General features: G+C 44.9%; 1 protein-coding gene across 1 annotated transcript in view; it reads right to left on the reverse strand.

Annotated features, from left to right (window-relative positions):
- Positions 1-17,817, reverse strand: part of LOC144680824 (cytosolic carboxypeptidase 2-like) — a 90,049-nt gene that overhangs the window by 18,581 nt on the left and 53,651 nt on the right. Inside the window, exons 12-17 of the mRNA XM_078542249.1 lie at positions 17,120-17,190; positions 13,006-13,145; positions 10,919-11,066; positions 10,245-10,358; positions 2,004-2,057; positions 1,173-1,332 (exon numbers count right to left, since the gene is read on the reverse strand). Of these exons, the coding sequence (XP_078398375.1) occupies positions 1,173-1,332; positions 2,004-2,057; positions 10,245-10,358; positions 10,919-11,066; positions 13,006-13,145; positions 17,120-17,190 (687 nt within the window). The remainder of the gene's footprint in view (positions 1-1,172; positions 1,333-2,003; positions 2,058-10,244; positions 10,359-10,918; positions 11,067-13,005; positions 13,146-17,119; positions 17,191-17,817) is intronic.

Here is a 17,817-nt window from a genome sequence, read left to right on the forward strand (position 1 = left end):
AAACCACAAAGATACTGAGATGAGTAAAAGACAAAACAGACTGATCAAAACAGAGTGAGAAAGAATAGATAAGAGACTTTGTGTACTGGAGTTGTATAAAAGTTTTTTAAAAAGGGGAATGTCGTGATAATAGCTGGCTGTGATTGTGGACCCCAGTATTAGATACTATACGGTACTCTGTACTATTATATGGGGTCACCTGACCTGAGGCTTGAAGGAAGATAGCACCTGTCTTGATAGAGTTCAGGCACTGCAGATATGTGTTCGTGTTAGGAAGATATGTTATCAATAAAGTTAACTCAGCTACACTGTCGACAGTCTGTGTGCATCATTAAAAATAAGAAAGAAGAAACGAGACGGCCATTAATTAATCCTGAGAAGTAATTGAGTATCCTGTGGATGTATTGTTATGGTGAAAGTTTAAGGATAATCTGGGTCAATACTGTACCAATGTTGCAGTAATATTAAGATCCTACAGGTGGCAATCTTGAGTTTGTAGAAATTTAATGATTAGCATATTTATTATTCAAAAACAAAGGCAAATCCCACTACAGGTCATTTTTGGTATGCTCTTTATATGTACATGAATAAGTTTCTTAATTTTACATTTTTATTTTGTTTGAATTTTCAATTGTAAAATATTATACAGATCCAAGTGAAAATTGGAGCAAAATCAACTGAACACGAACTCTGGCACTTATTCGTGTGCAGCTTTATTCTCTCTCCTTTGTGTATAACACATTAAGATTAATTGCCGTTTATCCATAAATTACAATGAATGAAGATCAAAACGGCAGGTGCACATGGTGTTGTAGACGCCTGCATATGACATGAATTTAGAAGCAGGAAGGAAAGAAAACCAATCGATCATGACTCCCCCTAAAATACACCTTTCATAATTACAAATGGCAACATTTCCTTTTAAGTGAGCTGTGCACTTTTCAGCAGGGATTAACAGGAAGCAATCAAGACCAACACCTTTGATTATTTTCCTTCCATCTCCCAGAGAAGCTAGGGCCAACACTACAACTTCCAACTGCTGCACTTAGATCTGTTAACTCAGTACATAGAACAGAGATTAACCTGGGACCACCCTAGTAAGATCTATATCATAACTGCAATGCATTTTTGCCACTTAGAAGCATTCAAAGTACATTTGCTGCTTTCCTTACCAATGTTCCTGTAGTTGCTCTTGCATTGTGAAAATACTGCTTCCCTCTTAATTCCTGTTGCACATCTATTCAATTCTTTATTACTCTCGTGGTCAGTGCAAAAGAAAACTATGTGATTCCTAACTGGGATGTGACTGAAACCTTCTTTCCTTCTCAGTAACTGAAAGAAAAGCCACATAATTAGTTCTCAGTTGATTGTCCTTAGATGATTACCCTTTTAAAAAGAAAAATCTCATGAAGAGTTTTGATTACCTTTAGATATTTTCAGTTTTATTCTATGCCAGTTGTTTGCCTTTAAATATTTAACATTAAATAGTCAGTGTCAGACGAACTCACTAGAAGTTAACAGTGGCAGTAGGATAGTGAGGGATCTAACGTAGCAAACACAAAAGATTGCTGGACTACCCAGGGTGATAAATCAATTGAATTTAATCTCGCTCCTTCTAACTCCTATTTGATCACAGCTCATCCATAAATTTTCCTTATCTCAGCCATGCAAGATCTATAGCACAAATGAATGAAATTGCCAATCTGAGGTTAAACCCAGAACATGCTCACATACCTTGCAGTGTGACATTGCCAAAGTCCTGCGAACATGTCCCACATCCTCCCTCATAGATGGGAATTGTTGTTACGAACCAATAATTAGATAAAGCTGACGTTTAAAATTGCTTTGGAAAAATAGGATTCATAAAGCTCACTCTTTTTGGACTAGTACGAAATTGCCACTGTCATTATCACCTAAGGGCACAGCCTGACTCAGTGTAAAATACTAACATTTGGAAAATACTTTATTTAATATGTGGCTTGTAAGATGCTGGAGATACTTACATGAGAATTCGATTGTTCTTGTAATTTCTCAGCATTTTCCATTCGTTTTACTTGCTGTAAAAAATAGTTGTTCCAGTCATTAAGTAAGAGTGTAAGGAAGTATAGAACAAGTAAAGGCCATTTGGCTCATTTAGTCTGTTCCTTTTGCAGAGCATGGAACTCCATGGATTCGACCTGTTTAATCTCTTGAGGAAAGGTTCCAGTTTCTCCCTGTCTTCATGTAAATTGAACATATGAATAAGGAGCAGGAGTAGGCCATTCAGCCCCTGGAGCCTACTCCGTCATTTACTAAGATCATGGCCGATCTGATAGTAACTTCAAAATCTGCATCCCTTCTACCCTCAATAACCTATCACCCCCTTGTTTACCAAGAATCTATTCACCCTGCCTTAAAATATTCAAAGACTCTGCTTCCACGGCCTTTTCAGGAAGGGAATTCCAAAGATTCACGACCCTCTGAGAGAAAAAGTTTTGCCTCATCTCTGTTTTAAATGGGTGACCCCTAATTTTAGATTCTCCCACAAGAGGAAACACCCTCTCCACATCCACCCTGTCAAGTCCCCTCAGGATCTTATATGTTTCAATCAAGTTGCCTCTTGCTCTTCTAAACTCCAGCAGATACAAGCCTAGTCTGTCCAACCTTTCCTCATAAGACAACCTGCTTCTTCCAGGTATTAGCCTCATAAGCCTTCTCTGAACTGCTTCCAACGCATTTACATCCTTCCTTAAATAAGGCGACTAATGCTGCACACAGTACTCCAGATGTGGTTTCACTAGTGCTCTGTATAACTGAAGCATAACCTCCCTACTTTTGCATTCAATTCCTCTCGCAGTAAATGATAACATTCTATTAGCTTTCCTAATTACTCAGATGAAACCCCAAATTATTTATCTATTTCTGTGCTTCTCAAACTGACATCCCAGGATTCTTAGAGACTCCCCAGGGCGGGAGGCAGGAGTAGAATGCGACATGTCACATTTTTTTTTTTTTTTTTTGCAAAAATATACTTTATTCATAAAATATCTTCAATCACATTCCAAACCATTTCAAAAACACCATTACAAGGGTACAATCCAGGTTAAACTTTTACAAAATGTATCACCAGGTGCATCAGTACAAACAATATTACAATCATTTACAGCCTTTCATTTTGAGCTGTACAGCCCGAGGGGCTCTAAACAGTTCCCAGTCTCTCGGTGCGCTGTGGCAGAAAGGTCTTAGACAGCGACCCTTCCCCATGGCGCCTTTGCAGCAGCTGCCCCAAGCTTTAGTGTGTCCCTCAGCACGTAGTCCTGGACTTTGGATTGTGCCAGTCCGCAACAATCGGTCGGGGACAACTCTTTGTGCTGGAAGACCAACAAGTTTCGGGCAGACCAAAGAGCGTCTTTCACCGAGTTGATGATCCTCCAGCTGCAGTTGATGTTTGTCTCGGTGTGTGTCCCTGGGAACAGCCCGTAGAGCACAGAGTCCTGTGTCACAGAACTGCTCGGGATGAACCTCGACAGCAACCACTGCATCTCTCTCCAGACTTTCTTTGCAAAGGCACAATCCACAAGGAGGTGAACAACGGTCTCTTCCCCACCACAGCCACCTCGAGGTCAACGTGCAGAGGGGGTGAGACTCCTGGCGTGTAGGAAGGATCTGACGGGGAGGGCCTTTCTCACCACCAGCCAAGCCACGTCTTGGTGCTTGTTGGAAAGTTCTGGCGATGAGGCATTCTGCCAAATGACTTTGACAGTCTGCTCGGGGAACCATCCCACAGGGTCCACCCTCTCCTTTTCCCTCAGGGCCTCTAGGACGTTACGTGCTGACCACTGCCTGATGGACTTGTGGTCAAAGGTGTTTTTCTGCATAAATTTTTCCACCAGGGACAGGTGGTACGGCACGGTCCAACTACTTGGAGCGTTCCGCGGCAGCGTGGCCAGACCCATCCTTCGCAACACCGGGGACAGGTAGAACCTCAGCACGTAGTGACACTTGGTGTTTGCGTACTGAGGGTCTACGCACCGCTTGATGCAGCCACACACAAAGTTGGCCATCAGTATGAGGGCGATGTTGGGCACGTTTTTTCCCCCTTTATCTAGAGGCTTGTACATCGCGTCCCTGCGGACACGATCCATTTTCGACCTCCAGATAAAGCGGAAGATGGCTCGAGTGATCGCCATCGCGCAGGAGTCTGGAATGGGCCAGACCTGCGCCACGTACAGCAACAGCGAGAGTGCCTCACACCTGATGACCAGGTTCTTACCCGCAATGGAGAGGGAGCGTCGCTCCCACATGCCCAGTTTCCTTTTCACCATAGCCACTCGCTCCTTCCTGTTTCTAACGCATGCCCTGGTCCCTCCGAACCATATCCCCAGCACCTTCAGGCCGTCAGCCCTGACAGTGAAGGGGACAAAGGATCGGTCAGCCCAGTTCCCAAAGAACATGGCCTCGCTCTTCCCACGATTTACCTTGGCTCCCGAGGCCAGTTCGAACTGGTCGCAGATGTGGATCAGTCTGCGCACCGACAGCGGATCTGAGCAGAAGACGGCGACGTCGTCCATCTACAGGGAGGCTTTTACCTGAGTGCCTCCACTGCCTGGGACCGTCACTCCTGTTATGCCCGGATCCTTCCTGATGGACTCGGCAAAGGGTTCTATGCAACACACGAAAAGAACAGGCGAGAGAGGACAGCCCTGCCTGACTCCAGATTTAATTGGAAAGCTATCTGTTTCCCACCCTTTGATTGAGACTGCGCTACTGATGTTAGTGTAGAGCAGTTGGATCCAATTTCGAATTCCCTCCCCAAACCCCATTTTGGAGAGCACATCCGCCATGTAGGTGTGCGATATTCTGTCAAAGGCCTTCTCCTGATCCAAGCTGATGAGGCAGGTATCCACACCCCTGTCCTGTACATAGGCAATCGTATCCCTGAGCAGCGCGAGGCTGTCAGAGATCTTCCTGCCTGGCACAGTGCAGGTCTGGTCAGGGTGAATCACCAATTCCAGAGCGGATTTGACCCGATTGGCGATGACCTTGGACAGAATCTTATAGTCCACATTCAACAGTGAAATGGGTCGCCAATTTCTAATTTCCTCCCTTTCCCCCTTGTGCTTGTAGATGAGGGTGATGATGCCTTTCCTCATGGATTCTGACATACTACCGGCCAGGAGCATACTCTCGTACACTCCTAGCAGGTCTGGGCCGATCAAGTCCCACAGAGCCGAATACAACTCCGCCGGCAAGCCGTCGCTTCCGGGAGTTTTACTCTTCTCGAAGGACTCAAGGGCCTTAGTCAGTTCATCAGGAGTTAGCGGTTTGTCCAGGCTCTCCCGCGTACTGTCGTCTAAGACCTCCGTGATAGAGGACAGGAAGGACTGGGAGGCCGTGCTGTCCGTGGGCTTCACGTCATACAATCCGGCATAAAAGGATTTGCTGATCCTCAAAATGTCGGACCGTGATGACTTTACTGAGCCGTCTTCTTCCTTCAGGCTGCTGATCACAGAGCTCTCTCTGTGTACCTTTTGGAAGAAGAAACGTGAGCACGTCTCATCCTGCTCCACGGAGCGGACTCTGGAACGGAAGATGATCTTGGAGGCCTCCGAGGCAAAGTGCGAGGCTTGCTGGCTCTTCACCTCTTGGAGCTCCTCCTTGACATCGACCCCCATCGACTGCAGCCGGAGCAGATTCTGCATGTTTTTCTGGAGTCGGGACATTTCCCTCTGTTCCTTTCTAGCTTTCTGGGTGCCTTTGAGGATGAAAAACCTCTTGATGTTTCCCTTGATCGCTTCCCACCAGTGTGTCAGGGACTCAAAGAGGGGTTTCACGGTTCTCCAACCTTTGTAATCCCTCATGAGCTCCTCCATGTTCTCTGGGGTCAGCAGTTGCACATTTAGCTTCCATGCCCCCCTGCCCACCTCAGGTCCTTCTCCAAGTGGCAGTCCGCCAGTAGGAGGCAGTGGTCAGAGAAGAACACCGGCTTGACATCGGTGGATCTGACTGTGAATGCACGGGACACAAACAGGAAGTCTATCCTGGAACGAATGGACCCGTCTGGCCGCGACCAGGTGTATCTACGCTGCGCTCCGTCTGCAGGGTTGATGAAGACGTCGTGCAGCTTGGCATCCTTAACTGTTTCCATCAGGGATCTGGACGTAGCGTCCAATCTGCTGTCGGCCCTGTTGGATCGTCAAGCCGCATCGATGATGCAGTTGAAGTCACCGCCCAGAATGACCGGCCTGGAGGTCGCCAGCAGCAGTGGGAGCTGCTGAAAAACCTCCAGCCGCTCAGCCCCTTGTGCCGGGCCATACACGTTAATTAACCGGAGTGGAGCGTTCTTGTACATTACGTCTGCTACGAGGAGTCGCCCGCCCACCACCTCCTTAACCTCGGAGACGGTGAAGTTGCCTCCCCGCAGCAGAATACCCAGGCCGGAGGAACGAGAGTCATTTCCGCCCGACCAGATCGATGGCCCATGGGACCACCATCGTGACCATTGCCTGTAGGAGCTGAGGTGCGGTATCGCACACTCCTGCAGAAACAACAGGTCAGCTTTGACCTTGGCTAGGTAGTCCAAGGTCGCAACACATCGCGTAGTAGATTTAACGCTACGCACATTTATGGATACAATCTTTAAACCCATTTTAAAGCATTTATTCTCCTACCAAACCCACTGTCTCTGAGAGTCCCAGACCTTTAGTCTGCTCCTTCATACCCGTAGTGAGCTCAAATTCCTTCACTTTGGATGGGCTGAGGTAGATCTCCTTGGCAGTGTTCTGCTCAGGTGGCATCTGGAGGTTCACGTAGAGAGCGGGTTTTGAGATGACCTTTGCTGGAGAAGCTTCTCCAAAACTCACCCCCTCTGGGGTGTTGCTGTTCCCGGCTTCTTGGAGCTGGGGTGTGATGATTACCTCACTGCTCCCAGATTCCAGGGGCTGTGGTGCACTGGCCTCCTCAGGTTGCAGGCAAAGTTGGGGTGCGCTGGTCTCCTTGTTGTCTCCAATGTTCTGGAGCTCGGGTGTCTCGTCCTCCAACGCCCTGGAGCTTTGCCGCCTCTTCTGTCGGTGCCGCCCTGGCACTTCATCATCCGAAGAGCTGCTGCCCTTGTCATCCATGTCGGATGGGAGACGCCTCTTGCCGCTTTTCTGGGAAATGGCTTTGCTTCTTCTTTGCTCCTTCTTCCTTTTGGTGTTCTTCACCGTCCGCCACTCCCCCTGCTGCTTTTCCACTGCTGCCTCCTCCTCCATTGATTTGCTGTCCTGAGGACTGGGAGGTTCAGGGGGTAGTGCTGTTGATTGGCTCTCTGTTGCCTCAATCTCTTTCTCCACCTTGTCTCTCTCTGTGTCCTCCTTTGTCCCGTTGAGCTCCCTGGGGACCTTGGTGGTTGGAGTGACACGAAACATTTCTTCTGCTTCCCCCTCGTTGGCTTTGGCTGCCTGTGCGTAAGTACGGCAGCGTTTGGGGCAGGTCCTGTAGAGGTGACCTGCCTCGCCACACAGGTTGCAGCACTTGGCCTGTTTGCAGTCTTTTGTCTGGTGCCCTTCCTGTTTGCAGATCTTGCAGAGGAAGGCGCTGCAGTTGGCCGCCACATGACCAGCCTTGCCGCATGAGCGACAATGCTTGGGTTGCCCAGCGTAGACCAGGTAGCCACGGTTTCCCCCGATAGCGAAACTGGAAGGAGGGTGGAAAATGGCTCCCTTACCATCGGTCTTTAGCGTGACCTTAAACAGGCGTTTGCCTGTCCAGATCCCCAACTCGTCTCGAATCTCGGTGCCGCTCCCCACCTTATCGAAGTACCTGGTGAGGAAGGTGACCACGTCGGCGACAGGGACGAAGGGGTTGTACAGATGCACCATCACCACACGTTCCCGTTGCAACGGCAGAGAAAAGAGCGGTTCCGCCGTCAGGATCTTCATCTCCGGCAGGTCTCTCTTCTCCTCGAACACCCTCAGGAGCTGGACGCAGTCTGCCACCCGCTTGAACGTCACGTTGAAAAAACCAGCTTTGGGGAAGTCCTGCAGGGGTACGATCTCCGGAGCTTCGAAGCCACACGCCTTCAACAGGATCCTCCTGGCGAAGAAGACCCGATCCATAGGTGATCCTCCTTTGCTGTCGTTCACCGTGACTTGGACGGTGATAGGTAACCCATGGTATGGATTTCGATTGGTTATAGCCTTTCCATCCCGACCTTGCCTTGGCAGGATCATGGTGTCGTCCCTGCAACACTTGATCTTAGCCAAAAGGCCGAGAATGCGACATGTCACATATGCAGTGTGAATTGAGCTGGCTGTCTCACCTCGGGGGCGTGTAAGAGTGCTCAGGGCAGCAGGGAGATTATCTGGCATACCACAGTTAACTAAGGCTGGTGGTGGGCACCAGGTGAGTTCAGCCTTGTTGAAGAGAGGGGAGTTTTTGTAAAATATTTAAGAACATGCTGATTAAATTCAAAGAAAAGGTATCAAATATAAATTCACCCAGGTGTTACGAGTATTATCTACTACTATCATTGGGATGATCTATCTAACCATTGCATCATACACTATTCATAACTTATTATACATGATTTGTTAGCTTCCTTGGTGTGGACAGTTCTATGGTTCAGTCAGCTCACGAAACGTCATGCTCCAAACAACATTTAACAAACTCCTTAAAATTTTGAATCCCATTTTAACCTTAATCATTTTTAAGGAGCTAAATCTTTAAAGAATACAACTTCTGTTCTGCAACTTTCTTCTTGTTAGCGCATGCATCTAAACCAAAAATATGGAGGAGCTCCTGTCATATAACATAACTCGCTAACTGTAATGACTGAATAGTTGACTTGTAATGCCTAAAATTAAAATCAAAAATCATAGATAAAGAGAATAGACTTTCTGTACAAGAGTCCAAGTGTGATATAGAAGATTGAGCATGAGCTTCTCTTTAAATATGAACATAGTTGAACATATGTTGCATCCTTGCCACCATTTCCTCATCAGTTGCCAAAATAAATATCACGTAACACATCAGAGAGTATAAAGTTCAAAAGCAACAACGAGAGGGGAGGAAACAAGACATTGTGAGACTTTGACATTACTATTCATACACTCCTGAATGAGTGCATCTCCAACAAAACTCAAGAAGCTCGACACCATCCAGAACAAAGCAGCCTGCTTGTTTGGTACCTCATTTGTATCGTAAACATTCATTCCCTCCACCAACAATGCAGAGTGGCAGCATCTACAAGATGCATTGCAGCAACTCACCAAGGATTCTTCGACAGCACCTTCCAAAACTGCGACTTCTGCCATCTAGAAGGAAAAGGGCAGCAGATGCATGGGAAGATTACCACCTGCAAGTTTCCCTCTAAGTCATTCACCATCCTGACTTGGAACTATATCATTGTTCCTTCACTGTCATGGGGTCAAAATCCTGGAATTCCTTTCCTACCTGTGGGTATTCCTACAACACATGGACTGCAGCGGTTCAAGTCAACAGCTCACCACCACCTTCAAAGGGATATTAGGAATGGACAATAAATGCTGGCCTAGCCACTGATACCCACATCCCATGAATGAATCAATATTTTAAAAAGTCCATTTCCAGCATCCTTACAATGTATAAATGCACCTTCTTTGATGCAAAATTAGTTCTTTTGAAAAGTTTATCCTAACAATCAGAAAGTGAGCAGGCATTTTCCACAGCAAACAAACCAGTCTCATCTTAAGCATGTTCACATCCTCCAATTAAACTGACTGACACATGATACTAGAGGACATTAGATTTGGAGATAAATCAACAGGAGGAAAATCACAACCCCCAAACTCAGCCAGTGTCCAGTGAGCTCCAGCTGATACCGTTAGGTGAGATATTTCCTATTAAATGCCATGATTAGGTCTAACTGTATGTTAACATGCATTGGCCACCAGACATTACAAAGAGACCTTTGGTTCTTCTGGACCTTCCGGAGACATAGCTAGCAGAAGCCAAGTTGTTAAAGTTGATTTACCCTCATCTATTAAAGCCACATAAAACAAAGTTATGATGCTGGATAAGGAGAAGACACAATGAAATTCATAAGCATATTTTATCCGTTTCTACAAAATGGCCGTCCATACTGTCCTTGATTATCTTAAAATTACAAACATACATTTCTACTAGAAATACAAAGTAGTTATAGCATCACATTGCCATTTCTAAACAGTCAGCATGCATTAATGGAAACAAAGCAGAGAGCAGCATGTAACATACTTCATTCTAATGACAGCTCTGAGCTTTACCTTTGCTGTTCTTTCCACCAGACGTTCCTGAGCAAACATTGGGATTCCTCCATTGCTGCGATTTGCATATTGGTTCACAAATGGTGTATAGCTCTTCAGGACCATCTGACTCATCTGTAATTTGTCAATTAGCTTGTTATTTTACAATAAAAGCCTCATTTAGTTGTTCAAATTTATTTCACTTGGCAAGTGAGGTTCTGAAAATTCCTTTTATTGGATCTCAAGCATGTGTTTAAAGATATTAGCCTGACAATCTGTGGCAGCCACATCTTGGAATAAGTGCCAGAATGTACCTGCCAGCACTGACCTCAATAAAGCTTGTGTGGTCAGGAAGAGGTCTGTCTCTTTATATTTAAATAGCAGGTGACCATGCCACCAGGGATGCATTTATGGCAACTGCCCAGAGGATGTAACATACTGCGGCAATGCTTGCAATATCCAGTGGTGGTGTTGGGGGTCCTACCCCCACCCTCAGAAAGTACTCTCAACCAAGACACCCACAGAGGTTGTTCAATATATTGTTGGCAAAATTAATAATATTTGAGAAAAACACATTCAGGCCCAACTACTTCCAACAGAACTACCACCGCATTGCACCCCACCAGATATTCTAATTACAGCTGAATCTCCTGCGACTCTATGTGACAAACTCAGTAAAATATGTCAGCATTTACCTGCTTAGTTCTGTGCTTGCCCATCTGACGGTTGGAGAGGGCAGGAAGAGCAGACCTGACTTTTGAGGGTCTTTGTATTTTTTTCTTCCTTGTCTTAGAATAAAACGTTACCTCTGATTCAAAATCACTATTGCTGTCTTCACTTGTCCTGAAAAATGTGGACGCATTTTCATTCAGATGTTAATCCATTTAGTCAGAAATTTCTGTTACGATGGCATTGATAACCCCATTAACAAAGTGAAATAACATTTTTTTCTTCTACTTCAGATCATTAGAGTACATCCTAAATTGTCATCTGGTGACAAAACACTGGTGGTACAAAAGGATTTATTTTAAGTCAGGTCCATTTATGAAATTTTGTTTGCCTCAAACGCCAACGTCTGGCTTGGGTTCCGTGGCTTATGGCAAATTTAATTCAATGTTTCTGATTTCAATAATACTGGCTTGAGGGGATACCAGTGACATAGGTCTGAATTTTCAGCTCGGTGGGCGGGCGCGATCGGCAGGCCCAGGAGTGGTCAGGAAATGGACTGTCGACCATCATCGGCCCCCGACCGCGATTTCACGCTGGCTGGCCAATTAACAGCCAGTCAGCATGAAGCGCGCACTGATACAGTCAGCACTGCCTGGGTTGGGGGCGGGAGGAGGGCGAGCACTGAAATCAGCACGGGCGCAGAGCAGCGTGGAATGAACGCTTCCTGAAGGCAGAGAGCTGCCTCAGAGGGCTGAAGAATTTAAATACAAAATATAAAGATTTTAAAAACCGGGGGAAAATGCCCACACGTCGGAATCAGTCATATGGATGATGAAAATTCGGTGCAAACATTTTAATTTAAAAAAATTAATATCGGAAACCTCATCCCAACCTTGGGGACGAGGTTTCCTGGCAAATGCAAAGGCCGCCTGGCCAATATGCCCACCCGCCAACCGTAACATTGGACGGGCAGCAAAAAATCCCAGTTAATAGCGCTGTTAATGGGCTTAATAGCCCTCTTAATCGTCGGTAGGCGCACTTCCGAGTTTAGCGCACGCCCACCGACCAAAATATCGCGTGAATGCGCGATGACGTTGGGACGCTTGCCTGACATCATTGCGCGCTATTTTATGCTTGAGCATATCGGGCGCGTGCCCACACGCCGAGCAAAAAATTCTGCCCATAGTGATGATTAAATATCACATACACAACATACAAAAAGCAATTGTGATAAAGCTGAAGAAACAAACTAATGATCATGGGACTAAAAATCCAAGAAGGCTATCAATGTCTGCCAGGTCAACGGGGAGGTCCCTTCATTACCATGGCAATAATGGGTTTGTACACCTCTGGAACTCTTCTTGGACAGTTGCCAGCCCTATATATACAAAATATGGCACAGGAGGGTAGCTCCAGGAGAAAGCTGATTTCCTAACTTCCAACAAACAGACAGAAATAACCCTTTGTTCCTTTATCAGGGGGTGCCAAAATGTCATCACAAAATTACCTCGACCTTTGGAAGTCCAGATCATGATTGAAAAAAAATCTAGACCTGGAATGATCTGCCTGGTGAATTTGTTTTATTCACTCATGAGATGTGGACATCATTTATTGCCCATCCCTAATTGCCCTTGAAAGGGAGTGATGAGCCGCCTTCTTGAACTGTTGCAACCTATGTTGTGTAGGTACATCCACTGTGCTGTTAGGAAGGGAGTTCAGGGATTTAACCCAGTGACAGCGAAGGAACGCAGATATAGTTCCAAATCAGGATGGTGTGTGACTTGGAGAGGAACTTGGAGGTGGTGATATTTCTATGTGCCTGTATTCCTTGTTCTTCTAGGTAGTAGACAGCATGCATTTGGAAGGTGCTGTGGAAGGAGCCTTGGTGAGTTGTAAATGAAATTCAGGAGTTCCTGGCAGGTATATCTGGGTCCTTCTGCTGCACTACTTCACTCCTGCCAGAATTACACTGGGAATTTATTGGAAGGGCTGCATTCTATATGCAGATACATGCAACTTATAAAAACAACATAAAGCTATAAATCTTAAAGTCCTTTCACCATTTATGCAGCTTTAATCTGTATTGAATTCTTACAGTTAACTGAATACATACTCTGACTCGAGCACAGATTCAGGCAAGTTCATCTGGCTTAGCAGTGTGTAGCATTGCTGTATTGACTCCAGCGACATCTTGTCTTCTAGCTGAAGAAAATTCTTTGCTTTTGGATGCTTTAGCTGATTTGACAAGTCATTCTATGAGAAATGTAATAAAAACATGACAATAGGCACATGAAGTTGTTGAGTTATTCACTGCTGGGCACAGGCTTGAATATCTGATTTATGGGGAGATCTGGCAGTTTGTAATCTTAATGAGTTTGTAAATCCTGAACTAGATTCAATATCTTAGAGCAAAAATGTACCCCAGACAATTAAGGAAACAAACCTCTGGAATTGAAAGTTCTTGGCCATGATTGAAACAGGTAGAACTGAACAAAACAAAACTAAAACCACCCAACCCAAAGTAAAACAGGAAAGGTGGCCAAACCAGGGCTTACAAGGGAAATTAGAGATAGTATTAGATCCAAGGAAGAGGCATACAAATTGGCCTGAAAAAACAACAGACCTGAGGATTGGGAACAGTTTAGAATTCAGCAAAGGAGGACCAAGGGATTGATTAAGAAGGGGAAAATAAAGTACGAGAGTAAGCTTGCAGGGAACCTAAAAACTGACTGTAAAAGTTTCTATATGTGTGTGAAGAGAAAAAGATTGGTGAAGACAAATGTAGGTCCCTTACAGTCAGAAACAGGGGAATTTATAATGGGGAACAAAGAAATGGCTGACAAATGGCTTTGGTTCTGTCTTCACAAAGGAGGACACAAATAACATACCAGAAATGTTGGGGAACACAGGGTTTAGTGAGAGGGAGGAACTGAAAGAAATCAGTATTAGTAGGGAAATGGTGTTGGGGAAATTGATGGGATTGAAGGCTGATAAATCCCCAGGGCCTGACAATCGACATCCCAGAGTGCTTAAGGAAGTGGCCCTAGAAATAGTGGATGCATTGGTGGTCATCTTCCGAGATTCTATAGACTCTGGAACAGTCTCTAAAGATTGGAGGGTAGCTAATGTAACCCCTCTATTTAAAAAGGGAGGTAGAGAGAAAACAGGGAATTATAGACCAGTGAGCCTGACTTCGGTAGTGGGGAAAATTCTAGAGTCCATTATAAAAGATTTAATAGCTGAGCACTTGGAAAACAATGGCAGAATCGGACTGAGTCAGCATGGATTTACGAAAGGAAAATCATGCTTGACGAATCTACTGGAATTTTTCAAGGATGTAACTGTTAGAGTTGATGAGGGGGAGCCAGTGAATGTAGTTTATTTGGACTTTCAGAAGGCTTTCAACAAAGTCCCACATAAGAGATCGGTGTGTAAAATTAAAGCGCATGGGACTGGGGGTAATGTATTGAGATGGATAGAAAACTAGTTGGCAGACAGGAAACAAAGAGCAGAAATAAACGGGTCTTTTTTCGAATGGCAGTGACTAGTGGGGTACCGCAGGGATTGGTGCTGGGACCTCAGCTATTCACAATATACATTAATGATTTAGATGAATGAACTAAATGTAATATCTACATATTTGCAGATGACACAAAGCTGGGTGGGAGGGTGAGCTGTGAGGAGGATGCAGAGATGCTGAGTGATTTGCTGAGTGAGTGGGCAAATGCATGGCAGATGTAGTATAATGTGGATAAATGTGAGGTTATCCACTTTGGTAGCAAAAACAGGAAGGCAGATTATTATCTGAATGGCTATAAATTGAGAGGGAGGAATGTGCAATGAGACCTGGGTGTCCTCACACACCAGTCGCTGAAGGTAAGCATGCAGGTGCAGCAGGTGGTAAAGAAGGCAAATGGTATGTTGGCCTTCATAGCAAGAGGATTCCAGTACAGGAGTAGGGATGTCTTGCTGCAATTATACAGGGCCTTGGTGAGACCACACCTCACCTGGAATATTGTGTGCAGTTTTGGTCTCCTTATCTGAGGAAGGGAGTGCAGCGAAGGTTTACCAGACTGATTCCTGGGATGGCAGGACTGAGACTGAGTCAATTAGGATTATATTCGCTGGAGTTCAGAAGAATGAGGGGGGATCTCATAGAAACCTATAAAATTCTAACAGGACTAGACAGGGTAGATGCAAGAAGGATGTTCCCGATGATGGGGGAGTCCAGAACCAGGGATCACAGTCTGAGGATACGGGGTAGACCATTTAGGACTGAGATGAGGAGAAATTTCTTCACTTAGAGAGTGGTGAGCCTGTGGAATTCGCTACCACAGAAAGTAGTTGAGGCCAAAACATTGTATGTTTTCAAGAAGGAGTTAGATATAGCTCTTGGGGCGAAAGGGATCAAAGGATATGGGGAGAAAGCGGGAGCAGGCTATATTGAGTTGGATGATCAGCCATGATCATAATGAATGGCGGAGCAGGCTCGAAGGATTGAATGGCCTACTCCTGCTCCTATTTTCTATGTTTCTATGTAATCAGAGTCATTTAATTAGGCCCTTATTTTAAACAGCAAAAATGTACAAAACAACTTGGCATTTATAGTATGTTTGATCATTACCATCTAAATTGAGCCAACATTTATAACTTTACAAAAAACCAAAATGATCTCAATTAATTCAAAATATACTTCAAAATGAGTTTGGAACAAGTGAAGAGGACACTCAGTAAAGCACATTCCTCCATCACTGTGTTAACTCAATGTCATTACAGTATTCAACTCTCCCTTGAGGCTTTTCCCAGCTAGGTTGATGCTTTTTAACTACAAAGTTGAAAAAATAAATCTTTTTATTTCACTGAGGAGGCTTCAGGTCAATCCACATTCAAAAATCTGCTCTGAAAACTCTGCTCACGTTTTGACAGCTATGACAAATTCCACCACAACAGCTGAAACAATCCACAACATTCTAAGACAATCAACAATATTCTAAAAATAAGTCAATTCACCAAAACTCCCAATGTTAGTGTATCCTTTAAAAGCTTCCAGGATCCAGATCCAGACCCTCGTCACAAATTAATCAGTTCTTCCTTGGACCTTACCCTATCGGTGTACCAAGTTCTGTTGAAATCCATCCTTCAGGTTTTGAGATGTATTTTTTACAGACTAACAGAGTAACAAACAGGAGCAAAAACACTGGGCTGTATTCAGACTAGAGTCGGAAAGAGATGGCCCACAGGAATTAGAAGAAATAAATACATACTTACCTCCCCTTGCAAATTACACTGACACTTTCAATTGCTGAAGCTGTTTAAGGCCTGTATCGAAAGACTCCTCACAGGCCTCAGCCAAGTGCAGCTCCGGCGGATTCAAGAAGAGCATACCCCCTTTTTTACGGCTTTGCTGCCGTAAAGCAGGTAAGTTTAAAGGGCCCAGTGAAATTACCAGGCCAGGGAGAAAGTAAATGTCTAAGGGAAGTGGATAGGATTTGGGGAACCGGAGGGTGGGGGGAGGGGGGGTAGGGAGGGGGATTGGAGGTCGGGGGATGGGGCTGTCGGATGTCGGGAGGTTCGGGTGGGGGTGGGGAGGTCAGAGGTCAGGGATTTGGGTCGGGGGAGTGGAGTGTTGGCTGTCGGGGGTGCAGGCCCGCGGGGGTGGGGGGGGGATCATGGGGGAGGGTGGGGGTGGTGTAATCCTTGTGGGGGTTGGTCGGGGGTGTACCAGTGCAGTGTACCAGTGAACTTCGGTTATCCAAACTTGTTGGAATATGTGATCCAGTCATTTAAGCAAAATCTTCAACTGTACTTTCTTAGGGTAGTGCATTTGGTTTAACATTAATGAAATTTGAACAGGTGGATTGAATGCACATCTATATCTTCTCAGTATGATTCTTCTGTACAGATGTTGAATAAAACCATTGAATGAACTAACCATAGTTGTCTTTGGCCATATCTAAGGCCTATGCATTCAGCCAACAGGAACACAGAAGTTTATTCAGAATTAATCTTACAATAATATTATTTTATTTATAAATAACATTATAAGTATTAAATAATTAACTATTCAGTTCTGTTATAACATAGTAAATTTAACAGCATCAATTGTATGATTAAAAACTGCTAAACATTTAACAGGAAACAGGATCTGCATCTGCAATGATACTAGCAACACTGAAATTCACCTGTTTAGACTGACAGAGCAGTACAATTTTGGTACCATGCCTCACCTCTTCATTATAGCTGTTTAGTTTGCAGCTTCCTTTTACAGTATCCAATTGAATCAAGTTAGATTCTGAATCTGAAATAAGAACAGAACATTTTTGTATGTCCTCCCAATAACAAGAGGTATTACTTTAATGTTGCTGGCTTTGCCAAGGCCCAAATGACAATAAACAGCAGGTACTCATCCCTTATTTAATTTCTACAGTTCCTAAATATTTCATCCCTTAGATGTCCAGGTGGGTAAGTAAACAATGGAACAGAATAATTCAAGCCAACTAAAGTTTTCTAGCAGCTGCAACAACACATTTGTTCTAAGAAAAGGTCAAAGAAATATCCCAGCTGCCTTACACCCAGGTAAAAAAAATGTTCAGTAGGCTCTGGAGTCAACGACACAGGGGGCAGAGTGTTTGGGAGAGGGTAGCCATGTAAATAAGCAGAAGAATCATGGGACCAGTGCTCACATACATTGCCATCCAGAGTGAGAAATGCATCTTGATGTTAGATTCCTGCAGTGCTGCTTGTGCTGGGTCGTAGATCTGACTGCCAACGGAGAGTTAACCAAATAAGTGCAGTCCTACAAACCCTGTAAACAGGCATTCCATATTGACATCCACCCCACCCCGCCCCCGACCCCCCCCCCACCCCACCCCCCCCACCCCCCCGCCATTCCCCCACTGCAGATCTCAGGATATGGTTGGAATCA

The sequence above is a fragment of the Cetorhinus maximus genome, chromosome 5 (assembly GCF_964194155.1).
Source record: "Cetorhinus maximus chromosome 5, sCetMax3.hap1.1, whole genome shotgun sequence".
NCBI classification, from domain to species: Eukaryota; Metazoa; Chordata; class Chondrichthyes; order Lamniformes; family Cetorhinidae; genus Cetorhinus; species Cetorhinus maximus.